The sequence below is a fragment of the Macadamia integrifolia genome, chromosome 9 (assembly GCF_013358625.1).
Source record: "Macadamia integrifolia cultivar HAES 741 chromosome 9, SCU_Mint_v3, whole genome shotgun sequence".
NCBI classification, from domain to species: Eukaryota; Viridiplantae; Streptophyta; class Magnoliopsida; order Proteales; family Proteaceae; genus Macadamia; species Macadamia integrifolia.
Window position 1 is genome coordinate 27,416,858 of NC_056565.1, and position 22,407 is coordinate 27,439,264.

The 22,407-nt window shown below is 35.8% G+C and overlaps 2 protein-coding genes across 2 annotated transcripts; both read right to left on the minus strand.

The window, feature by feature from the left end:
• Positions 1-15,048: 15,048 nt before the first annotated feature.
• On the minus strand, positions 15,049-17,053 carry LOC122088482 (UDP-glycosyltransferase 89B2-like). Its single transcript, XM_042657760.1, has one exon. The coding sequence runs from the start codon at positions 16,834-16,836 to the stop codon at positions 15,421-15,423; it is 1,416 nt and encodes a 471-aa protein (XP_042513694.1). The 5' UTR covers positions 16,837-17,053; the 3' UTR covers positions 15,049-15,420.
• A 1,999-nt stretch (positions 17,054-19,052) lies between these two features.
• On the minus strand, positions 19,053-21,168 carry LOC122089669. The gene is made up of 3 exons (XM_042659374.1): positions 20,290-21,168; positions 19,598-20,134; positions 19,053-19,421 (listed from the first exon to the last, which is right to left on the minus strand). Exons 1-3 carry the CDS (start codon positions 21,166-21,168, stop codon positions 19,053-19,055), a joined length of 1,785 nt encoding a protein of 594 aa, XP_042515308.1.
• Between the last annotated feature and the right edge of the window lie 1,239 nt (positions 21,169-22,407).

Below are 22,407 nucleotides of genomic sequence, written 5' to 3' on the forward strand. Positions count from 1 at the left end.
TTCCTAGCTTTGGATTTGGAATTAAAAATTTTCCTTTTGACAATTTGGGATTTTGATCAATTTTTTTATCGAAATCCAACATTGATCGAAGATCTAGTGGTTAACCAGTCTAAAAGCCAATGGGGTCGCCACCTTTCTGGCCATCAGTTGTCAACCATGGCAGACCATAAACATATATTTTCTTTACTTCTCTATCTTGATTTGATTTGGATAGGTTGTGAAAGGAGAGAAGAAAATTGAATATTTTCTTGATTCTCTCCATAAAGATAAAGTTACCTCAAGTTAAAAAATAAATAACTCTTACAATTCATTAACATATAGAGTTTGGGTTTGAAAGTTTAGATAACTTACAACTCATTATGATGTGATGTGATGGATAGTTATTATCTTTGATTTATTATTTTTTTAAAATAATAATGGAGACTTTTAAACCCATCATGAGTTATTATTTTTTTAAATAATAATTGAGACTTTTTAGATAACTTTTCAAATTTTCAAATGCAAAAGGTGGTTACTTTATCACTTATAACTTACACGGTTTCCAAAACCAATTTTGTTTTGTGATAAAGATAATGGGTGGTTATAAAGAGTACATGGAATATCCTTTGGGTTTTAAATGGGGTTGGGTTTCCCAATAACCCATATGGATCATTAAATAAATGATTCAATTAATAATATATGGGTAATCCATTTACCCAATTAATGTTATACAGGTGACCCAGTTGTAGACATAGTATGGTCACGGTTCATGTAACCTGACCCAGATGGGTTAACTTAACCCAGACTATTCGATCTGGTTTGATTGCCTCGGGTTGATTCATTTGTTTTGCCTATTCAATTTTTACATGGTAGTACAGATTTTTCATACTTTTAAAGGTTGGTAATTTGTCACCTTGAAGCTGTAAGGTCGGTCCTTTTGAAGATTACACAATTTAGATCTTATGAATCCAAATTTTTTTATTTCAGAACCAAATTCCATGTCATTTAAGTAAACGACCTCATTCTTTAGGAAATTATACATATGGAAAAATATTTTGAACATCTTCTATAATTTCTATATTATCTAGATATTGATTATGCATGTTTTCATATGTTGTTTTGTTATAATCTTATTCCACATGATGCTATTTGTTAACAATACTTGAATAGAAAATGCGTTAAAGTTGGTGACATTTGGATAAGTCACTATGCATTTTAATTAATATTTGATGAACCTTGATTGAGAACATAACTAGTACAATAATAGGTTCAATAAATTATTAATACTTTTATTTATTTATTATTTATGGAATGAAGAATCAAGCTTACGAAAACATATAAGGGATATAGATGTAAGTATTATAAAAATTGTGATTAAGGGATTGATACTTATGTTGCATTCCATAAAGTGATGGGCATTTCTTAAATACATAGATATATCATGATTCTGCAACTAAAGTATGTTGATGATTTTTTATCCCCAACGGGAGGAGATTATTTTACATACACATAAGTTGGGGTAAGATAATTGTGATAAGCACTAGACACTACATCTAACGGTGTAGTTTTTTACTTAGTGTGATGCACATTAGTTTTACCACATAAGAATTAAACTTTTGTTGTTACAATTACAATCCAACGACAAGTTGTAATGAAACTACAGTTTGATACTGAAAATCATTTAAGGAATACATTTTTTTTTTTATTGTTTCAGTATACAGTCTCGACAAACTAGTTGCAATGAGCTTTAATATATTGTTAGTTATTGGCATAGGTTAATATCAACATAAGGTGTAAAAAATTAACTTGTAGTATAATATTAGCATGCTTTATTTATTTGTTTAATTGATTGCTTCTCTTAAATTAATTATAGTACCCTTGGATAATGTTTATAAAGTTCTCATGTTGCTATAGATAATTACCAAGAATAAAGGGAAAGGTCGAAATGACATTAATAGTTATGTACAATAATTTTGTGATCCGTGAAGAGAAACTTGCACCTCTCACGGAATTAAGTACGTAAGAAGAAAGAGATTACTCTAAAGAGTAAGAGCAAGCTAATAAGTTGTCTTACCATAATAAAAGGGCATATAAGTCAAACCATCAAGAGCTTAATCCTAGATTGTGATTTGGCAGTTATTATCTTAATTTTGTGGATGAGAAATTTGTCAAGTCTAATAAGTCCATAACTATGATCCTTATTGAAAAATTTAACTCCATCAGGCATGACAAAACCAAAGGAGTGAGCGCATATATTGGGAAAATGAGAGATATAGTGGCTCAGCTGAATTCTCTTCCTAATTAAGGAGTTTACTGGCATAAAGACCTCCCATAATACACAGAAGGGTAAATGGTCAATCAATGACTTAGCTCACATTTGTTTTAAGGAGGAAGACAGGTTGAAGAGAGATTCAAAAGTGGAGAGTGCAAATCTAACAACTACTACGTATAAGGGACAGTCCAACATGTTGTTAGCTTAAACGGGAACAAAAAAAAAAAAAAAAAAAAAAAAAAAAAACATAGATGTACAGTATGTGTTTTAAATAGATAAAAACGATGAATGGTACAGTAAAAAAAATAGGGAACGACAAATAGACGAAAATAAACGGTACGAGTATTAAACATGTAGTTTTAAAGAAAAAAACAAAACTTAAAAAATAGCAGTATGCTCATGTAATTTGAGAGATTATTACCTGTATACCTGCATGTAATTTGAGGCATATATCATCCAAAATATAGCATCAAATGTAAATTTTAAATTAAAAATTAATACACCATAACAAAAAAAATATCCAAAATAAAAAATAAACAAATAAATAATTCTTTACATATCATCCAAGATGTCTAAAGAACTCATTATCATTATAACATGTCCAAAAATCAATGATAAAACAAAAAAATCAATGATAAGGCATTACACTACATGAAGTAGATCCTCCATCAACTCTAGTGTCAAATGGTTCAAGTTCCTCGTACGTCTATTCAAGCCTCTCTGTTTCAAGCTCAAAGTCTACTATAGGTAAGTCACCAAGATTGTCTAAATCAATAGGTCTTGAATCTTTATGTAGTTGGCTTTCATAGTTCTCCCTCATTATAGAGTTCATCCTGATGTACACCAAGTCTTCTAGTATCTCTGGGGCTAATCTATTTTTTTTCTTTATTTGTGCTACATCCCAAGCACTCCAATTACACTCACAAGGAGAAGAACTACAAGGCTATCTTAAGATTCTACAAGCAATATTTTGAAGCACAGGATATGCCCTACCAACAAATTGCCACCAAATCCCTACAAATCAACATAAGTAGACAAATATAAGAATGCTAAATTTAATAAAAAAAATATATAATAATAAACTAATTAACTAAGTCACTTACTTGGATGGTTAGTTTTCATCATTGTCTACCCTGTCATATTGAACAACAATGGATTTTTCATGCGATAATCAACTACTTCTTGCATGAATTGCTCACGATCTTCTAAAGGAACCATGGTGTCCCTAATAAATTCTTATGCATTCATAAATTTAATTCCTTCAATATCAAGTAGACCACCAAACATAATAGAAGGATTCAAAAGTGCACAAACACATGAATATGATGAATAATGTTCTTCTCTATCCTAAATTGAAACAAATCCATTATGGTTAAATACTTCCCTCCATCCTTCTCCACAAATTTCCTTAATGTTTCTTTTGCTTTATATAAGTAATCTGCAGTAGAACCATCTGAATCAACAAGGTGAAGAATGTAAATGAGTGGCTCCATGAAAGCAACGACTTCCTTTGCCCCCTCCTAAAATGTATCTAATTGAATTATCCAAACAATTCTCACTGCCATTTTATCTCTATTGAATTGAAAGGCTCTCTGCTCAAATGATGCAACAAAAAGCCTCAACTCATTCTCAACTACAATAAGAGACTGCAACATAAAAAAATAAGTGTCAAACCTTGTCTTGCAAGGCTGTTTGATATCTCTATTGTTGATGAGCCTCCTCATCAATGCTACAATACCTGTGTGCCTCTGAATATAATCCACTACAAGTTTCCTATCTTTTACAACTTCCCTCACCCATTTAACTTTTTTATGAATATCTTTCAAAAGTAGATTAATCACATGAACAGCACAATTTGTTCTATATATATGACGCTATTTTCCAGCCAACATATCATCACAAGAACAAAATTTATAATCATTAATTGAAATAAACTGCGGAATATTGTTTAGTCCAACTATTTCAACGACATTAGAAATTTCATTGAAAATAAATGTTGAAGTTAATCTATTTATACCACAATACATTTCAGAAACATAGCACCCCTAGGAGAGTAAGCAATCACATTGACCCACGACCTCTTCTTTATGTCAGTCCAAGAATCGGACATAATTTTGCAACATGTGATACTCTATGTTGTCTTTATGTTGCTAACATATTGCATGACTTCTGTTTTTTTTTTTCTAGGAATTAAACTAGTCCGAAGATTGCTATAACTAGGTACAACATAACTTGTACCATATGCACATGCACCCCTTATCATCTCAATAAAATAATTTTTTTGAATAACATTGAAGGAAATATTATTATTGACAAAAAAATCAGTTACCAATATGTCCAATGACTTCTTGTCTTACTTAGCAGTCATCTTTACCATTGTGGGTTGATGTGTACTCTTAACCTAGGGCATGGAAGGTGTGCTACTTGTGGAACCCATTCCACTTTCAAGAGTATCACTCCTTCTCTTCTTAGCAGATCTACTCAAATTAAATTCTACCAAGGCATCAGCTTGAAAATGCTCAGGAACTTGGGTGCAAATTTGAACATCATGTCCAGGTTAACAAGCCAAATGAGCCTTTACTCGTGAAACACTCCCAGAGTAATTAAGTCCACAATAGTTACATGTGAAACAGCCCAAACCATGTTGCTCTACATGTTCTCAAAATTTATCCTTAGGTCTCACCATTTTATTTAGGCTCAGATAGCTCAACTTTGAAATACCTACATATTATAATCAAACATCCATTCTAATCTCAATAAATAGAATAACTAATATATTATGAATCAATTTACAACAAACCAAATCTAAAGCAAACCAGAAGAACTCTTCCATATCGCCAAAAATTAAAAAAGAAAAATTATGTGTTTCAAAAGGATGCCCAGGTTGGATTCTTAACTGTCTAATATGAGTTTAGGAAAATAAAGAAAATCCTTTTAAGGCTAATCAAAAAAATAAATAACATAAAACAGAAATCTCTTGAGCAACCTTGTTTCATTCATTTCATCAGCCAACTAACTAATACTATAGGAACTATGAAGTTCTTTGGAGGTGTGTTAGAAGGACAGTACATAGGCTGGTGGTACATGAAAAAAAATGAATGAATGGATCATCATGTATGACAATGGGTCCCATATAAGAGGGATGAAATATAACGAGTCTACTCAGCTTTCCTTGTTAAGCACTAAGTCTGCCACTCAAGTTACACATTAAGGTATTATTACTTGTTTTGATCTTCATTATTTCTTTTGTCCCATTGCTGTGAAAACACAATAACTTACCTTCTGTGTCTTCAATCTTTAAGAAGTTGATTATAAAATATTTCTTTTGATCATGTTCTCTTCTCATGTAATAATCTCTGTTCTTGTAATCTCTATCAAATCAATAACCTGGTTCTCTCTCTCTCTCTCTCTCTCTCTCTCTCTCTCTCTCTCTCTCTCTCTCTCTCTCTCTCTCTAGTTTTGCATGGGCTCCATAATTTTTGTATCTGTTTAAAGTTGGCCTGTTTTTGTACTTCAATTATACTAGATTATTTTTTGAGATTTTGAAACGTAACCACAAGCATACGGATTAGTGTAGCTATTGGTTGAACACAGGGAGAGCAGCCACTTTATTTTTTTACTTCTTTTAATAATGCAAAAGTGAACCGATTAATGGTTGTGATCTAATTCTAATTACCATCCTAAATATATGTATCTAAAATAACGTCCTAACTATTCGTCATCTAAGAATTTAAATACACAAACCACGTAATTAAAATTAAATAAATAAACAGCTGAAAATAAACACCCCATGCAATTAAAAAGTAATGAAGGAAAAAAAAACGCTGAAATAAAAATAAAGTAAAAGAAAGGGGATAAAGCTAGAGAGAGACTCATAAGTAGGTTTCTCTACTTAGCCCGAGGGATGCATCATAATATGAACTTCCCTACTTGACCAGAGAGTCACTCTTACAAGGGTTACTCTACTTGGCTTTAGGGAAAGGGAGACAATTAAAATAAAAATAATAAAATGATGGTTCTATGGCTAGGAGGGGCAAAGCCAATATATATACTAGCCATGAATCTTGGGGGAAAGGGATCGCAATAATATAACCACTGAAATTAAAATCCTAAATTAAGAAAGAAAGGGTAGTCAGAAGAGGGAATGAGAGGGGGGAGAGAAAACTACTAAAGGAGCCTACTTACTTGAACTTCAACCCTTGAATTAAAAACTTGATCGATTTGAGATACTACCAGTACTAAAAACCAGATATGGAATAAACCAAATCTGAAATTTCTAATACTAGAGAAAACAAATCTGAAAAAAAAAAAAATTGAACTTGAAAGACATGCTTCATAGCTTATTCTTGTCACCTAGAACTTGAACTTGAAAATTACGACTTCAATTGTTTAAACAATAAAAATAAAAGATTGAATCAAAAACAAAAGTGCTTGCATTAATTGAATAAAAAGAACTTACAAAATTGTTTAAAGTATAAACCTAGAACTAGAGCTAGAGAAAGAGAAAACTAGAGAAAGAGAAAGAGCAACTAAGAAAAAAACCTAGAAGAAGAATGAAGTGCCTCCTCCCCTTGTGTTAATTCTATTATATAGAGAATGGGGGAGGGGGGGATAGTAATGATTTTAGCTTCTTAAAAAAAATGATTTTTTTTTTATCTTGTTGATGAAGTGGAGGAGAGAGAAGAGAGAAAACATGTGGAGAGATATCTCCCACGATTTTTCTTGCCTTTTTTCCTATTTTTTTCTCTTTTTTATTTTTCTCTCTCTTCTTGAGCAAGAAACCCCCTTTGGCCAATTTTTCTTGCTTGGATTTGGATAATATTCTATTTTAATCAGAAATTCCATCCATGCCCTTATCTTTTCTTTTCTTTTTTTTTTCTTCTTTCCTATTTTTTCTCTTTATTTTCTCTCTCTCTTCTTCAAACTTGCGTACAACCATCTTGGGTGACCTCCTTTAAGTGATGAGAAGGAGAGAGAAAATCTTCTGAAAAAAACCTCAACAAATGGTAGCTAAGAGGTTCGAACTTGAGCTCCTAATAAGCAAGGGATTTTGCACACCACAACTCACCAACTACGCTAGGTAGTTGTTGTTACCAAAAATGAATCTTCAATCACTTAAGGATGTGGTTCATCGATCTTTGTTGGTATTTGAAATATTCATTATACCCTTGGGACAACTGCAGATGGGTTGGTTCTGCATCTCGGCTCAGTTCTGATCCATTATTCTTTTTCTGGCCCAGAAAGAATAATAACTTGTACGGTTGGCCAAACGAATGTGTACTTGCAATTGAACACGTCCATCTTGCTCAGAATTTCGTCCTCTTCACAACTCTTTACATGTAAAATTGGAGATATAGTGGCTGATAGTCCTTAAGGGCTTGAAAATATAAAACCTGCAAAAAGAGAGTAAAACCCAAGATAGCTCCATTCTAAATATGTAAAATGCATATTTTACTACACTAAATTTCACACATTAATGTGCTCATCAATTATTCAAATATGATTTCCCATTACGCTTTATGTTTCTGTTCTAAAGTACCCTGTGGTTTTAACATCCCATCTTTGAACCGATTTCTTGGTATCTTATTTGAGGTCTACTTTCACCCAACTCAGTTTCTAAATTCTGTTTTCAAGTTTTGTTTTCTATTTTCTATAACTATTTCTAATCATTGTTCATACATCAAAATAGTTCACTGTATGTCCTGAATATACTGATTTCTGATACTATTTTGAAGCTTGTTTCGAGAATCCTACCCCTAGTAGGATTAAACTAAAGCTTCAAATCTGTCCAGATTTTTAGGAACATTCTTCAAAAAAAAAGAAAAAGGAAAGTGTATGGTGTTTCCTTTCGGTAAAAGTGAGAAAGGATTTTGAGATGAAAAGAGAAAACCAAGAAGAAGAGAATAAAAAAAAAATTCAAATGGCGACTGGCGAGAGCTATTCTAAAATCTGAATCTGATTTCTAACCTTTTTTCCACTACACCACTATCAATTGCTACTCACTTCGACCTACTACTGTCTAAATTGTAGAGTCCACACTCCACACTCCGCTTTCGACTGCTACAGTGCTACTTCGACGGCCAGCTATTGCTACTGCTACTTCGATGGTTCAACGGTTCAACTTCGACCTACTACTTCACTGTGCCTTCTTTTTCTCACAGATGTAGGAGAGGACCGATGGAGAAGAAGGGTTAGGAGGATTGGGGAAAAATTGAACACTATCGATTTTTTTTTCTCTAATGAGTATAGTAAAATTCCTATTTTACCCTTAAAATACGCATAAGCATTTAAAATGTGCATTTAAAACGTGTTTTAAATGATTTTTTAGGTCGTTCCCATTTTTTCCTGCATTGTATAGGGTATACGGCAAAACGTCTTTTAAATGGTTACAAACGGCATCTACGTTTTAAACGTGTTTTGACTAACAGTGGTCGAGCAGGTCCAAAGGGAAGAAAGACAAAGGAAAGTTGCCTATAAAGACTAAAGGTATGAAGGCTTCTGCAAAGTGTTTCTTCTATAAGAAACCAGGACATCAAAAGAAGGATTGTGCCAAATACAAGTAGTGGTTAGAAATTAAAGGTATGTTTGAAACCTTTGTATGCCATGAGTCATTATTAGCTGATTCTCATAACAATAATTGGTGGGTTGATTGCACAACTCACATTGCCATTACTTTGCAGCACTTTCTGGAAACAAGGCTACCAACGGAAAATGATAGATGCATCTATTCAGACAACGAAATACAATCTGAAGTAGTACATGTAGGAATTTTCAGATTAGTTTTGCATTTAGGTATTGTAATGGATTTGGATAGAACATTTTATATTCCATCTTTTAAGAAGAACTTGATATCGGTGTCACGTTTGGCACTAGTAGGATTTTTTTTTTCATTTAGGTTTAACTTTAAAGATTTTGAAAAGCAATGTGATTGTTGGTTCTGGTAGTTTAATTGATGGTTTATATTTGTTGAATTTAGACTCTTCTTATGAAAGCAGTTTATTATCCACATCCAACAATGTAGGCATTAAAATATTTATTGTTAATGAGAAATCCTCCATGTTGTGGCACCAAAGATTAGGTCATATCTCCATTAAGAGAATGAAAGATTGGTGAAAGGAGTACTTGATACTCTACATTATATTGATTTTGGAACTTGTGTGGATTGCATCAAAGAAAAGCAAACCAACAAGTCCAAGAAAGGTGCAAGGAGGAGTACAGAAACTCTCAAGATCATACATACAAACATTTGTGGACCGTTTTCTCCACCATGCCTAAATTGTTAGAGATATTTTATCTTATTTATAGATGACAATACTAGGTATATGTATCTCTATTTATTAGATCATAAAGATGAAGCCTTAGACGTTTTCAAGATCTACAAAGCAGAATTAGAGAAACAAATTGATAAAACAATCAAAATTGTTAGATCAGATAGAGGTGAAGAATATTATGGTAGGTACACATAATCTGGACAAAAACCTGGTCCATTTACATATTTTCTTCAAGAGCAAGGTATCATTGCACAATATAACATGCCTGGATCTCTAGATCAAAATGGAGTTGCTGAAAGAAGAAATCGTACTTTAATGGAAATGGTTAGGAGCATGGTCAGTAATTCTACCCTCCCAATATCATTGTGGAGTGAAGCTCTAAAAGCAGTTGTGCACATTTTAAATAGGGTTCTATTAGAGTCTATTCCTATAACGCCTTATGAGCTTTAGACAAAACGGAAACCGAGTTTAAATCACTTTCGTGTTTGGAGGTGCTCAGCTGAAGTGAGGGTTAACAATCCACATGGGAATAAACTAAATTCTAAAACTATTAGTGGATTCTTTATTGGATATCCATATAACACTAATGGTTTTAGATTCTGTAGACTCAATATTGTTGAGTCAAAGATAGCCAAATTCTTAGAGGATGGCAATAACATTGGGAGTTCAGGAGTTCGAAATATAAGGTTTGAAAAACAAATAGATTCTGATGATACTTCCATGTTAGTAGGTGAAGGATCAAGAATATTACCTTTACCTACGACACGTGGTCCTAGATATGTAAAACATGAAGAACTAACTCATGAGCAACCTACTCTTGAGCCATTACTAGAGATGGATCAATCTGTTCTTGAACCTGTTGATCAACATGACGATGCAGTTGATAAACAACAAGGATTGAGAAGATCCTTAAGAGTTAAAAAGTTGAGTATACCTTCAGATTACTATGTTTATCTCCTAGAAGATGGAAGTGACATTAGAATTGGGGATGATTCATTTTCATATAAACAAGCCATGGACAGTTGATACTTCAATCTATAGCTTAATGCCATGAATGATGAAATGGATTAAATGTCAAAGAATCAAGTCTGGAGACTTGTGAAGTTATCAAAATGAGCAAAAATTGTAGGTTGTAAATAGATCTATAAGACCAAAAGAGACTACAATGGTAATATTGAGCGTTACAAGGCCCGATTAGTGGCAAAAGGTTATAATCAAGAGGAAAATATAGATTATAGAGAAACATTTTTTCCAGCATCAAGAAAAGATTCAATGCTTATAGTCATGACATTTGTGGCTCATTTTGATATTGAACTTCACCAAATGGACGTCAAGACTGCATTGCTTAATGGATATCTTGATGAGGAGGTTTACATGAAACAACCTAAAGGTTTTTCATCGAAAAAAGATGAACTTGTTTGTAAATTGAAGATATCCATATATGGGTTAAAACAAGCCTCCCAATAGTAGAATTTAAAGTTTGACCACACGATTACTTCATTTGGATTTATGGAGAATCGTGCAGATCAATGTATCTACTTTAAGATTAAGGGAAGCAGTTTCATCATTCTAGTATTATACGTGGATGATATTCTTTTGGCAAGCAGTGATCTCACATTGTTACATGCCAATAAGGAATTCTTGACAAGAAATTTCGATATGAAGGACATGGGTGAAGCCTTCTATGTTTTGGATATAGAAATTCACTGGGATAGGCCTATGAAGACCCTAGGATTGTCCCAAAAACGATATATCGACAAAATTCTAGATAGTTTCAGATTGAGGGATTCCAGACCAAGTGTAGCATCAATTATAAAAGGTGGCAAACTTAGTCTTGAACAATGCCCGGTGAATGATATGGAGTTAAAAGAACCGGAGAAAACCCCTTATGCATCTACGGTGGGCAGTTTGATGTATGCTCAGGTTTGTACAAGGTCTAACATTGCCTTTGCAGTGGGAGTCTTTGGAAGATTCCAAAAGAATCTAAGTATGTTATATTGGACAGTAGCAAAGAAGGTATTCAGGTACCTAAAAGGCAACAGAGATCACATGCTAACCTATAGGCATGTAAATGAATTGGAGTTGACTGGATACACAAATTCAGATTATGCTGGATGTGAGGATACAAGGAGATCTACATCATGATACATATTTTTACTGGTTGGAGGAGCAGTATCCTAGAGAAGCATAAAGCAACCAAAGACCGCTTCATCTACTGTGGAAGCTGAAGTGGTGGCATGCTATGAGGCTATCTCTCAAACATCATGGTTAAGGCAGTTTATCATAAATATTAAAATAGTACCATCCATTGAGAAGTCGATTTGCGTTTACTGTGATAACACAGCAGCAATTAGATTTTTTTAACAATACTTGTTTAATTAGTCGATGCAAACACATCAAGATCAAGTATTTTGTCATAAAGGAAGATGTTCGGGATCACAAGGTTTCTATCCAACATATATGTACCAATAGTAACATTGCTGCCCCATTTACCAAAGGGCTTGCACCTAAGGTTTCTATAAATCATGTAAGGAACATGGGCTTAAGCAAATCATTGTGTATTTAATTGTAATTTTCAGATATTACAACATAAAGTTTGATTCCGATTGAAGTATCAATAAAGTTGTTGTCAATTTGATTTTCCTGTTATTCAATTATAGTAGTGTATATTTATTCTAAATAACAAATATCTATAAAGACATTAAGTAATAAAGTTTGGACTAAAGTTGACCACTGAGTCAATTCAGAATTAATCATGGGATCAATTCTATAAAGTTTAAACTTCATCACATAATGGTTCAAGTTAAGAAGGATGACTTATCATGATACATGGAAGGGAAAAGTTGAGTATTGGAAACTTGGACAGCCATGATTCTTTTGAGTTAAAAATTTCATCTTAAATGCAAGGTTCTCCATAAGATTAAGTTTAGTATGACCATACATAAAGTTTGGAACTTAATCATTTGTTTGGTATATGACAATCTTGGCCAAGTAGGAGAATGTTGGCTGATATAGCCTTACATTGCCACATAGGTCATAATTAGCATATTTAATTAAATATTAAATAAAGAAAAGATGATGTAGTTGGATATAACTACCTATTTACCATAATGGGTGGGGATAGAGTAGTTAAGATCCATAAGGACTCTAGTCCCTCTTTATATTCTGAGTAATTTTTTTTCGTTCCATTGAGAAGGCAAGACTTGAGAAAAGAAATAGAAAAGAGATTGACTAAGAGTGTGAGACATTGCTCACATCAAATCTATTAGAGAGAATGCAAAAAACTAAAGAACCAATATCCAGTAATGGTAAGTTACTACGGTCTAAAAGGAGGTAGGCCAAAATATTTAATTCCGCATTAAGTTTTAGTTACTAGGTTTCTCCCATAATCATACATGCTTTCCCAAGTGATCCCGCCTCCTTCTTGTTTAAGTGATTGGTACCATAGTTGGGCATCCCCTTCAAATGAAAAGATACATGAGTCATGTTTCCACCTTACAGATCTAACTTTTGGTATCTACTTCACCATTAAAGCAAGGAAAATCAAGTTTGATGAGCTTGGTGTGTAGGATTGTTGCGTCCCAATCTGACGGCCCATTATGGTTGCTAGGTCGTACACCATGGTACGGGAGTGGAGCCATTAAGTGTCATCATAGACGATGAATACTCTGGTCACTCGATCGAGGTTTCTTTTCCGGTCTACCAAAGATGCCAGTGAAGGAGAAGGTTGTGTGAGGGATTTGCGTCATAAAAGAGACTTGGGGGAGGGCATTGGGGCTGTAGGCGACAGATCCAGAAAAAAAGAACACCAGGGAAAGAGAAACAAAGCAAACATGAGGTCTTAGACGTCCTAAAATTAGATTTATAAATGAGAACCAGCTGGGATCCTCCTCCCCCTTGCTACCTGTAGAATCTATTAAGTGCTTGTGGCAGCAGAAGCTCTCCTCATCATTTCCAAGATCACTTGCTTATTTCAACCTATCGTTCCTAACCTTGAAACATCTTCGGGCTTCTGAAACAAAGAACATCGTTTCTCAAATCTCTTTTTTTTTTTTTTCTTTTTTTTTTTTTTTAATCGTATTAGTTGTTTCTCAAAACTCAAAGGAGTGAAATGCAAGAGTCTAAGTAGGATTTAAATCCTCTGCAATTCATCATCTTGCAATTCTCATGCAATGCTACCTGCAAAATGCAACACCTGGTATTGTTAATGTAGACGGCCCAGATGAAGAGGGAAAAATAGATGCTACTCAGACCGGTTTCAATCCAATTTAATCGGATCGAACCTGGCTAAAGCAGCACCGTTGAGTCTTCGAGCCGAGAAGGGTTTTCTCCAGCACCGATGGGTACCTCCCTCGCCTTTGAACCTTGATTTGTTACATCGCGGTGGTGGTAGTGTTGTTGACGGTGCCGATGGTGGCGTTGGTCTTCGTGATCACTTGTGTTAACGTCGATGGCCAAATTTGGAAGATTTGAAATATTACAGAGAAAAAAATTAAGAAATATAACACAGAAGATATGAAGAGATAACATAAAATACTCCATTAAAGGGAAAAATTGGAAAATAAAAGGTTAACAGTAGCTATAACAAGGAGCAACATAGATAAATTCATGATTTCTCAGTTGTAAAAAACAGCTTGAGGTGAAAACAAAAGTTCCAATCACATATTGACATTATAATTCCGGTCTCAGCCTTTTCTCTCGTTTTTTCTTTTTTCCTTTTTCCTTCTTAGAAACAAATAAAGGAGCAAGAACTTGAAATGAAAATAAAAATATTGCCCGATCTAAACCGGTGACGCTCCCAAAATCACAGTATTAAGTGACTTTCGACGGAGGCGGGAGGTTGAGGTCAAGATCAAGGAGTCCCCTAGGAGAACTATGGGGGTGGTGACTAAAATCAACAATGGAAGAGGAGTCGGAATCGCTCTAGACCCCACCTCCAGCACCAAAAAATGTAGCCTGAAAGTCGGCAGGAGCAGCGACTGGGTCGAACCTCAGATGGTGATGCCGACATCTGAGGAAAGTAGAAGAGAGAAGAAGAAGAAGAAATACCCTCTGTACAGGTTGGGTTGGGTCGGTCATCTCTCGGTTTGATCCCGTTCAATCAGACGTAAACCCGTCTAAGTAGCATCCACTTCTCCTCTTCATCTGGGCAGTCCACATCAGGCCACCAGGTGTCACATTCTGCAGGTAACATTGCATAAGGATTGCAAGATAAAGAATTGCAGAGGATTTAAATCCGTCTAAGCAAGATTCTAACCACGTGTCTTTAATATAGAGAGAGAGGGTGAATCATGGTACAAGGATTCATTGCTATTATTTTTTCTCTTTTTTCTATTTGTATTTTAATTTCTTTTCTCTTCTTTTCTATCCACATTCCACAACAAACAACAGGTAAGAAATATTTTCATTTTTCTCTTTACTTTCTATTCTTTTCTTTTTTTAGAATTTTTTTTTTCTTTTCTCAAGCATCCAAACCCAGTCATAGGCAAGACTTTTCTTTTTTTTGACAAAAATAAAAAACTTCACTATCCCCAATGTGAATTTTGAAATTCAAAATAAAAATCTCCTCTTAATATAGAGCATACCAAATACAATGAGAATTTCTTAAATCAAGAAAATAGTTTTTTTTTTTTTCTCCTCTTGACTACTAAACACAGCCTAGATGACATAATGCCCACATGGTCTCTCTCCCTCTTCTCTTGGTGATAGAAAAAAAAATAAAAATTTCTCCTTTAGATGTGCTTTAGTTGCATGGGGATAGATTGAAGATTGAAGATTCCAAAAGTATGGTAAACAATCTATTTTTGGCCCATACAAAAGAGATCAAATAACCTAACCAATTGGAAGCATCCACGTGTCTCGTTTAGGTCACCAGCCATTGCTTTTTAGCTACCAAAATCAAAGTTCACTTAATTCTTCAACCAATCGATCCAAATCCATGGACGAGGACCCATCCTCCATGATTGACTCCAAGGCAGCCTTCTGCAGCTGCATTGCTCTCACCCTCTTGGACCAGTTCCCGCTCACTGACTCGGCCATGGCCTTAGCCAACACGCTCGAGTCCGGCACGGTCAACGCACCCTCGCAAACCTTCACTCCCACGCCCACCTCTTCCAGAAGCTTCGCATCGACGAACTGATCAGCCGTCATCGGCCAAGCCAGCATAGGAACCCCGGCCACGATACCTTCCAGCACCGAGTTCCACCCGCAGTGAGTCAAGAATGATCCCACGGCTCGGTGCCTCAGTATCGGTACCTGTGGGGCCCATCCCCGAATCACGAGCCCTCTCCCTACCACCCGACCCTCAAACCCTGCTGGTACCACGCTGAACTTCCCCGCCATGTGTCCAACCGTGGCCTCCTTGACACACCATACGAAGTGGACCCCACTCCGCTCCAGTCCGACGGCCATCGCCTCCATCTGCTCATTGGTCAACACGGCTTGGCTCCCGAAACACACGTAGACCACCGAGTTGTCCTCCCGATTGTCCAGCCATGATATTACGCCACCTGCTGAAACAGACGTGGACCCACCTCTTTCTGAAGGAGCCGTTGGATCGTCATCAGGCGGCAGCAAAGGCCCCACAGCCCAGACCCGGTCTTCGCCGAAATCCTTCTCGAGATGCCGAAGATGTTGGCGTTCCAACACAGAGAACGAGTTGAAGGCGATTCCCCAGCTGGCGATGTTGGCCAGGAAATCATCTCTTATCAATGCCCCTTCTGGATCTCCAGGGATGTAGCTTCGATACACATAGGAGAGCTGGCGCCAGGGGTAAATCGGGGAATCAGGGATTTTAGGGAAGGAGATGGGGAAATCGGGATCGTTGGGGTCGTCTCTTTGTGGTGTTTCAAGCCAGAGGTAGTTGATGAGAGACACGAAGGCGGCGCCGGAGGGAGAGAAGACGACGCGAGGGATGCTAAGCTGGGATGCCAGGTGTTGAGTCCAACCGAGGAAGAAATCGGAAATGATGGCTGAAGGTGGTGAAGGTTGGGACCGGAACCAGTGAAGGAGAGGGTCGTGGAGCTGACGCAGAGCGGTCATCATGGATCTGAAGGAGTTGCTGGGGAGGTCCTTCACGTTCTCAACGCCAGCGGGTATAGAGGGATGAGATGGGAAGGGGAGGATCAGGGTTTCGATGGAAGGGTGCCTGGAGAGGAGAGGGTTGACGACGGGGAGGTTCTTAGGGGTCACGAGGATGGTGATGGTTAACCCTCGGAGGACCAGCTGGTGGGTGAAGTCGAGTAGGGGTAACATGTGGCCTTGAGCAGGGTATGGGAAAACCAGAATGTGTGCACCACCACCGGGTATTGCCATATGGTCTGCTTCTGGTTAACTGCTCCGGGAATCGCTGGAGTCGCTGCTTCCGACTTCTTTATGTTTCTTCTTCTTTTTTTTTTTTTTTCCTTTTGTCGTTTTTTCCTGCCCTGCCGCTTGCGACTTGACAAGGAAGGAGATAAAGCGAAAGGCAATAATGCCGTTTGGGTATTGAGTCGTGGAAGAATTAACTTACGACCATGCCTAATAAAGCCGTTTGGGTGTTGAACAGTGAACGAATGGCTTACGACATACCTAGGTATTAAAAAAAAAAAAAAAAAATACTTAAGACTATTAATTTGGAATTTTGGATTACGCTGCGGAACACCTGTCCAAGATAGACCAGAGGATACCAGGTTGTGCACGAAATCCTTTTCTCTTTTTTTTTTTCATGAGAAATGAATGATTCTTGGAAAAATTACTTGATTACCCACATTTTTAGTTTTCACTTTACAAAATTAGCCAAGTTGTGTTTCACTTAACAAAAATATACAAAATAATATTTGGGTTTACAAAACTACTCAAAACAGTAAACCTCCTCCATCATCTTATATGTTTTGACATTTTTACCCTGACCCTTATTCTGCCCCTTACCTCTTGCTTTCCGCCCAGGTGGCTCCGATATCCTTTCGGGCCACCCTTGGACCACCATGTTGTGCTCCTTGTACTTGTTCTTTTCGTTTCTCGTCTCAAATCTTCATGTGTTTTCTGCCCTCTACAGGATGAGGTCGTCATAGAAGGTTGGAGCAGGTTGGAGCATGTGAATAAAGCTTCTTTGCCCAAACAATGGTCTTACAGAAATATCTCTTCTTCTCCCCCAATCCACCAAAAAACAGAAAAAGAGAATTCCAAAAACAAGCAAAGCTACTGAAACTCCATTCTCACCAAAAAGGCTAAATAGAATTAATAACAAAAGAAGGTTTCAACTAAATTAAAATTTAATTTTCAAAACTAAACAACAACAAGCATTCATTCACATGTGGGATAACCCTTCAAGTTCTTGAATCCTCACAGAATCTTCATCAACCCAGGCTTCAGTTAATAAAAAAATTGTTTGATGAATCAACCACATAAAACAAGAAAGAAAGAAACTCTAGAGTCGTCAATGGATCTTACCAAACTGATACGAACGATACAAACACCAGAAAACCCACAATTTTAAACTATAAAACCCCTAGGGTCGTCGTATAGGTTGACCACTGTAATTCAAAGCCGCCACAGTCCTTCACGGTGAAGACTTCCTTGGTGGTATTCGTCTTCGTGTTCGCGATTGACGTAGAAAATACATCAAGCATGGGACTGGATTTACAGTATATGAAAGACTACAGAGCTCAGACGAGTAACGAACTCTCCATGGAAGCTCTGATAAAAGTGATCCCGATGAGGTGGTTGCGCCTGGAAGACGAGGTGGTGAGTCTGAGGCAAGGGAGTAGAAGGACCCATGGTGACATAGGTGGTTGTGGAGGTGGCGTCCGCAATGGTATGTTGAAGAGGAGGGTGGGGTTAGTGATTCAAGGCTGGTAGAAAGAACTAGGGGGGAAAATGTCAAAACATGTAGGAAAATGAAGGAGAATCACTATTTTGGGTAATTTTGTAAACTCAAACTTTATTTTGTATATTTTTGTTAAGTGAAACCCAAAAATGGGTAATCAAGTAATTTCCCTATGATTCTTTATCGCATGGCTCCTGTGCTCATACCATAGTAAGTAAATTCGGATTCGGGAATTATTCAGATGGAGAATTATTCGGAATAATTCGACTGGTCAATTTAAGGGTTCGGTCAAAAAAGTGGACAAAATAAAAATCGGATTCGGATTCGGATTCGAGAATTATTCAATTACAAAAATAAAAGTCGGACAAAAAATTCGAACGTTTTTTTTTATAATTTATTGTATCTTTTTTATTTATCAAGTAATTAACTTGATATGTACCCCTAAAAAGAGCAAATTATCGTAGTTCAAATATACAATACAATAAAAAATTAGGAAAAAATTGTCATTGGGTGATGGAAACAATAGTTACAATAATCCAATTTCCAAAGAAATTGTCTTCTAGGAATATAAAAGTTCAAAATCACATCATGCAATCCATGACTCATCTAGTTCCATGATTCCATCATCCAAGCTTAAAAGGAAAAACTATTCTAAATAAAGCAAAACATCCACAAAAGCATAACAAAAGTTATTACATCACTACAACTTAAGTACTTAACTAAATCAGATAATACTATTTGAGGGTTGAGTCTCACTCTCAGTAAAACTAGCACTTGCACCAAATAGCAAGTCTTCAACGATGCTGTCATCCACATCATCCAATAATCTCCCTAGCTCTTTATCAACGTCCTCATTGCTTTGATCAAAATCATTGGCACTAATACTGTTAAGATTAATGGGCAACATGTTTTTTTGTTCAAGTTCACCTCTCTTTTCCATCATCAACGAATTCATTCTGACGTAGACTAAATCATCTAACATCGCTACTGACAATCTATTCATCTTTTTTGTTTGTGTTGCATCCCAGGCACTCCAATTTCTCTCACAAGACGAAGAACTACATGGTTGGCTCAATATTGGAATGGCATACTTCTATAAGATAGGAATAGCATCACTTTGCATATGCCACCAAACCCCTGTCATTGGTAAAAGAAAAAAAATATATATATATATATACAATTTTAAATGACAAGAAATTTTTACATAAGAAAGAATAAACTAAAATTTTTAAAAAGAAAGTAATAATTATACTTACGAGGATGACTAACTTCCATCAGCGTCTTGGCACTAGGAGTAAAAATAATGCTAGACTTCATGTGATATACGGCCAATTGTTCATAATAGTTTCTCCTCTCATCTTGTGGAACCAATATATCACCAATGAAATATGTTGCTTCTTTCAATTGAGGAATCTTTTTGAATCTTTCACTCAAAAAATAAGTAGGGTTGAAAACAGTAGCTGCATAGTGAATAGTACCCAAAATGTTTTCATCCCTTCTCTTATCAAAGACATCCAAAATTTGATTATACCGATGGTCAACCTCATCAAGCTTTTCCAATACCTCTCTGGCTCTTTCCATTGCTTCATACAAATATCCTGACGTAGCCCCATCACCATCAACCAAACGAATAACTCGAATGATTGGTTCCATAAATCTCAAAATCTCTTTTGAATCATTCCAAAACAACTCCCTTTGAATAGTGTACATTACTCTATCTGCTTCAACAGATCTATAATTTCTTAGACTTCTCCACTCAGCTGATGCAACTAGGAGTCTAAGCTTCTCTTCCACTTCAACAATTGACTGAAGCATTAAAAAGTTTGAAGCAAATCTAATTTTGCAAGGATATTTTAGATCCTTGTTTGTGAAACTCTTCATCAATTGTAAGACAATTATTGACTTGTACAGGTATTCAATAATTCTTTTTGCCTCATCAAAATTTCTTGAACCCAAAAAACATTTTTATATATGTCATTCAACATTAGATTGATACCATGGGCTGCACATCGAGTATTAAACAACCAACGATACTTTCCAATAAGCATATCAAGTGCACTGGAATAATTGGATGCATTGTCTAAAATTATCTGAACCACTAAATTTTGGCCAACACTTTGAATCTCTCTGTCAACAATATCAAATATATAAGGACCAGTCAATCTAGCATGAGAACACTCCTCTGACCTCAAAAAGAGAGCACCACCCGAGGAATAAGCAATCACGTTAAGAAAAGACCGCTTCTTCAAGTCAATCAATGAATCAGACATAATTGTGCAACCAGTTTGTTTCCAAGAAAATTTTACTTCTTCAGCATATTTTTCAAGGTCCTTTCTTGCTTCAGGGATTATTCTTCCATGAAGGGTTTCATAACTTCGAATAGGAACACTAAGACCATAACGGGTTGTGTACTTCACAAACTTGATGAAAGCATCCGATTGAACAACATTGAAAGAAATGTTATTTTTAATAAATAAGTCACATAAACATTTCTCCCAAGTTGGTTTGTCCATCTTAGGAATCATTTCCTCCATTGTGGACTGCCTTTGACTAGTTATAGTTAAAGGAGTCAAATGAGAGGAATCAACTATACTCTCACCATTGGTACAATTCTTACACTTTTTACTACTTGATTCAGAATTAATAGCAAAAAGAGCTTCTGCTTGGACATCATCAGATACTTTCTCACAAGGTGCAACATCATGACCACTAACCTTAGCTAAATGATACTTGAGGCAAATGACCCCTCCATAAACTTTTTTTTCATAAAATTTGCATTTGAAATTTGAACTATCAAGTGGCTCAACATGTTGCCAAAACTTATCTTTCTGTCTTCCCATTTTTCCTATTTGTTGAAAGTTGAAACACAAAAAAAATAACATAAAAATCATTTCATATGAACAAACAAATAAATCATATTAATAATTACATTATATAAGAAAACAGCCTTTGGATAATTAAAGAATCAAGTTTTCAAGTCCACTCCTACCAACATGCATGGGTCATTTACACCTTATGATCAAGGAAACCTCTCTTGACGTGCTGTCCAAAGAAAACATATCAAGAATACTAAGATTTTTGCATTATGAATAGAATATACTAGCAGAAACTCATTCGGTTACTATGCTGATGCAAATATTTTAATCTGATATACCTAAGTTTGAATAACCTGATATGCCAAAGGTATAACACCTCCAATAAAAAAAAAAAAAAAAAAAGACAGAACCAAAAAATACATTTTGATCCAGAACATGAATCATCCAAGATGAAATCTAGAGGAGAATAACACAGTGATAGAAACAGCCAAGTGGGGTAGCAAACTTACGTAATAGAGGATGTCATTTTTCTTTTATTTCTGATTGCTCCAATTTCTTGCAAGTTTCGTATTGCCCACTCTGTGCAACATCGTTTAGTTCACAAATTTCATTCAATTAAAAAAAAAATCCAAACCTATAAAACAGAACTACAGAAGTGTTATAGAACAGAACAACAAAAGAAAAAAAATGATTTTGAGATGAGATTATGAGACATGAGGGGATGGTGAAGAAAAGGAAAACATAAAAACCGATCGATAAGATTTCTCACCCGAAATCAAAAGTAGACGCAGCGAGAAGCCCTAATTCTTCAAGAATTTCTAAGTCTGTAAGAGCTAGGGCTCTGGTTCTGAGTCTTCTAACCAGTTATGAGCTATAAATTTTAACACAGAGAGGGTAGTTAGATACAATCAGAGAAAAACTCCTATGACAGATGATCTACGGCGTGAAGACAGAGAGAGACAGAATTAGGGTTTGGAATTCACCTAGAAGTGGTGAGGCTTTTACTGGATAGACGTCCCCTGCTCTGGTGAGCAGACAATAATAAGATGAAAATAGAGACATGGCGGTGCCACGGTGGAGATTGAGAGACGAATGAGGTAACCCGTAGGGTAAGCTAAGAGAAATTGTTTTAGATAATCCACACATGTGCTGCAAAGATCCTTGATTGCGATCTAGTAAGAATCCCTTGATTGCAGACAAACATGAGTTCCAACATCCAACACTTACTATTTTCTCCTTTAAACAATCAAATTATTTTGCTGC